Here is a 3,570-nt window from a genome sequence, read left to right as displayed (position 1 = left end):
TGTTCTGCTGCTGCGGCCTCGGCTGGCGGAGCGCCATCTGCCCAGCGGAGCAGGTCGCTGCGGCCGGGCGGCCGGACAGTCCTGTCCGCTCGGCAGGTGGAGGGCGGGCCGGCTAAGGCGGCAGTGTCAGCTCCGGCGCAGGCGCTCCCCTCCCCGCGGCAGCACAGGAGACCTGGGTCCTTGTCGCTGAAAAAATAGACTCTGGAGAAAAACCCTCCCTGTCCTCATGCAGCCGCGGGCCGAGGAGCTGTGATGGCTTCTCCGGGCGTCGCCCCGGCTCCCTTGGGGTCCCGATGGCGTCACGTGGTGGTGGGGCTTTTAAAAGTTAGTCATTAAAAAACGTGTTGATTTTCTTCTGAATACCAAGTCTCCTTATTGGTTTTAAATAGCTTATAACAAAAGTGTAATGTTAGGGTGTCCCAGGCACGGGATCGGGAGCGGCCCGTGGAGTCGGAGCGCGCCATGGAGGCGGCGGCGGGCGGTCGCGGCGGCTTCCAGCCGCACCCGGGGCTGCAGAAGACGCTGGAGCAGTTCCACCTGAGCTCCATGAGCTCGCTGGGCGGCCTGGCCGCCTTCTCGGCGCGCTGGGCGCAGGAGGCCTACAAGAAGGAGGGCGCCAAGGAAGCGGGCGCGGCCGCGGTGCCGGCGCCGGTCCCTGCGGCCGCCGAGCCGCCGCCCGTGCTGCACCTGCCCGCCATCCAGCCGCCGCCGCCCGTGCTGCCCGGGCCCTTCTTCATGCCGTCCGACCGCTCCACCGAGCGCTGCGAGACCGTCCTGGAGGGCGAGACCATCTCGTGCTTCGTGGTGGGCGGCGAGAAGCGCCTGTGCCTGCCGCAGATCCTCAACTCGGTGCTGCGCGACTTCTCGCTGCAGCAGATCAACTCGGTGTGCGACGAGCTGCACATCTACTGCTCGCGCTGCACGGCCGACTGGCTGGAGATCCTCAAAGTCATGGGCATCCTGCCCTTCTCGGCGCCCTCGTGCGGGCTCATCACCAAGACGGACGCGGAGCGCCTGTGCAACGCGCTGCTCTACGGAGGCGTCTACCCGCCGCCCTGCAAGAAGGAGCTGGCCGCCAGCCTGGCGCTGGGCCTGGAGCTGCGCGAGCGCAGCGTGCGCGTGTACCACGAGTGCTTCGGCAAGTGCAAGGGGCTGCTGGTGCCCGAGCTCTACAGCAGCCCGAGCGCCGCCTGCATCCAGTGCCTCGACTGCCGCCTCATGTACCCGCCGCACAAGTTCGTGGTGCACTCGCACAAGGCCCTGGAGAACCGGACCTGCCACTGGGGCTTCGACTCCGCCAGCTGGCGGGCCTACATCTTGCTGAGCCAGGACTACACAGGCAAGGAGGAGCAGGCCCGCCTGGGCCGCTGCCTGGACGACGTGAAGGAGAAGTTCGACTACGGCAACAAGTACAAGCGGCGGGTGCCCCTGGTCTCCTCTGAGCCCCCCGTCTCCATCCGAAAAACAGACGATGCTCCCTCCCAGCACCCCACGTCTTCTGAGAAGGACAAACAGTCCAGCTGGCTGCGGACCCTGGCCAGCTCCTCCAGCAAGAGCCTGGGCTGTGCTCACCCTCGCCAGCGCCTCTCCGCCTTCCGACCCTGGTCCCCTGCCGTCTCTGCCAGTGACAAGGAGCTCTCCCCCCACCTCCCAGCCCTGATTCGCGACAGCTTTTACTCCTACAAGAGCTTCGAGACCGGTGTGGCCCCCAACGTGGCCGTGGCCCCACCGGCCCAGCAGAAGGTGGTGAGCAGCCCGCCAAGTGCCACCATCGTCTCCCGGGCCCCCGAGCCCCTCGCCACCTGCATCCAGCCGCGGAAGCGGAAGTTGGCAGTGGACATGCCTGGGGCCACAGAGACACAGGCGCCCACAGTCACCCCGGAGGACGACAAGGACTCAGAGGCAGAGGTGGAGGTGGAGAGCAGAGAGGAATTCACCTCCTCCCTGTCCTCGCTCTCCTCTCCGTCCTTTACCACATCACCTTTATTCACTAGTGTCATTGGCCTGGATGCTAGCCCTCCCCTTGGCGTTTAAGAAAACTACATTACCCAGAAAGGAATGGGCGCACGTGGGCGGAGCTTAAGGGTGTTTCTGGTGTCACTGCATCCGGTTAGGGCGGGACTTCCACCTTCCTCCTCCTGGCGGGCATTTTGACCTCTTCAGTTCAAGGACTCACAAGCTTCAGGCCACTGGACGTGAGTAGGAGGAGGCCTAGGAGACAGCGTCCTTGCTGTGCGGGGGGTGTCTGAGGCTGGTTGAGCACCAACAGGCTGTGAGTGGGGCCTCCGTCCCTCCGGGACTCCTCTCTGCCCACAGCGTCCCCGCAGCCTGACCCCGTTTAACCCCCCAGCCTTGGGGACCGGCACCTCTCAGGTTCCGCCGCCCAGGAAGCCGCATCCAGAACAGTGAGTCTCTCCTGGGTGGCACAGGGTGTGATGGGGAATGAGGGCCACAGGCTGCAATGCCACCTTTAAGGACACGGTGGTGGGGCTGAGGCAGGAGGATTAGGAAAACCCGGGCCTGTTTTGTGTCTAAAGGCAACAAAGAGATGAGGTGTGGGTTTTGCGCGAGGAGTTTTACTTTCACTCTCAGAACGCTGGGAGCATAGATGGTTGTGAAAAAAGGAGGGACATTTTGTGGGGTAAGATTCTAACTTTTCCTGACATTGCTCAGAGGAAGGACAGACTAGAAGATTGTGGACAAGAAGGTGAAGTCCTGTAAATGGTCAGGTAACTGGCAGGAGTGAGCACTGAGGACTGAGCCCTGAGATAACACAGGCATCTGGAGGGCACCTGGCCTGTGGGCTGGGCAAGGGCACTGAGCAGCCTGAGCCCATAGATCCTGGCGGTGTTTGCCAGGCTCTCAACAGACCATTTTCTTTACAGGAATTCCTACAAATGCAGAATGAGTTGGGTGTACTGGACGGTGAAGATAATTTCAGGGCTTCACACTCTTGTGGCCTCTGAGATGTTGTGTCCAGGGGCTGTCCCGCTGCTCTTGTATCCCTTGGACCTGGGGACTTTGAACAAACACTGAGCCCAGACTCCTAAGGTCATGACTAGGGCTTCCTGTAGTGGACCTTGTATTTAGCAACCAGTGTACTGAGTGGTAGGTCCTGCAGGGCATTGGTTACAGATTGTGCAAAGGCTTATAGTGAAGAGTGAGCTGATTTAGGAACCGGCAGATACTTAAATAAACATATATATATATATATATATATATATATATATATATATATATATGTATGTATGTATGTATATTTTAGATATAGAAAGGAAGGGAGAGGGAGAGGGATGGAGAAAAACTGATGAGCAAGAAACAAGGATTGCTTGCAGCCTGCACAACCCCTATTGTGGATCCAGCCCACAACCGAGGCATGTGACTTCACCAGTGCCTGGTCTATACCAGTGATGGCGAACCTTTTAAGCTCAGCGTGTCAGCATTTTGAAAAACCCTAACTTAACTCTGGTGCCATGTCACATATAGAAATTTTTTGATCTTTGCTACCATAATAAAACAAAAGATTTATATTTTTGATATTTATTTTATATATTTAAATGCCATTTAACA

The 3,570-nt window shown here is 58.9% G+C and overlaps 1 protein-coding gene across 1 annotated transcript; it reads left to right on the top strand.

Annotated features, from left to right (window-relative positions):
- The first annotated feature begins 429 nt into the window (after positions 1 to 429).
- On the top strand, positions 430 to 2,409 carry LOC132223053 (ski oncogene-like). The gene is made up of 2 exons (XM_059678425.1): positions 430 to 1,993; positions 2,351 to 2,409. The coding sequence occupies exons 1-2, from the start codon at positions 463 to 465 to the stop codon at positions 2,407 to 2,409; spliced, it is 1,590 nt and encodes a 529-aa protein (XP_059534408.1). The 5' UTR covers positions 430 to 462.
- The last annotated feature ends 1,161 nt before the right edge of the window (positions 2,410 to 3,570 follow it).

This window comes from Myotis daubentonii, chromosome 21 (assembly GCF_963259705.1).
Source record: "Myotis daubentonii chromosome 21, mMyoDau2.1, whole genome shotgun sequence".
In the NCBI taxonomy this organism is placed as follows: Eukaryota; Metazoa; Chordata; class Mammalia; order Chiroptera; family Vespertilionidae; genus Myotis; species Myotis daubentonii.
Note: the sequence above shows the minus strand (reverse complement) of the source record. Positions and strands in the feature narration are given on the sequence as shown.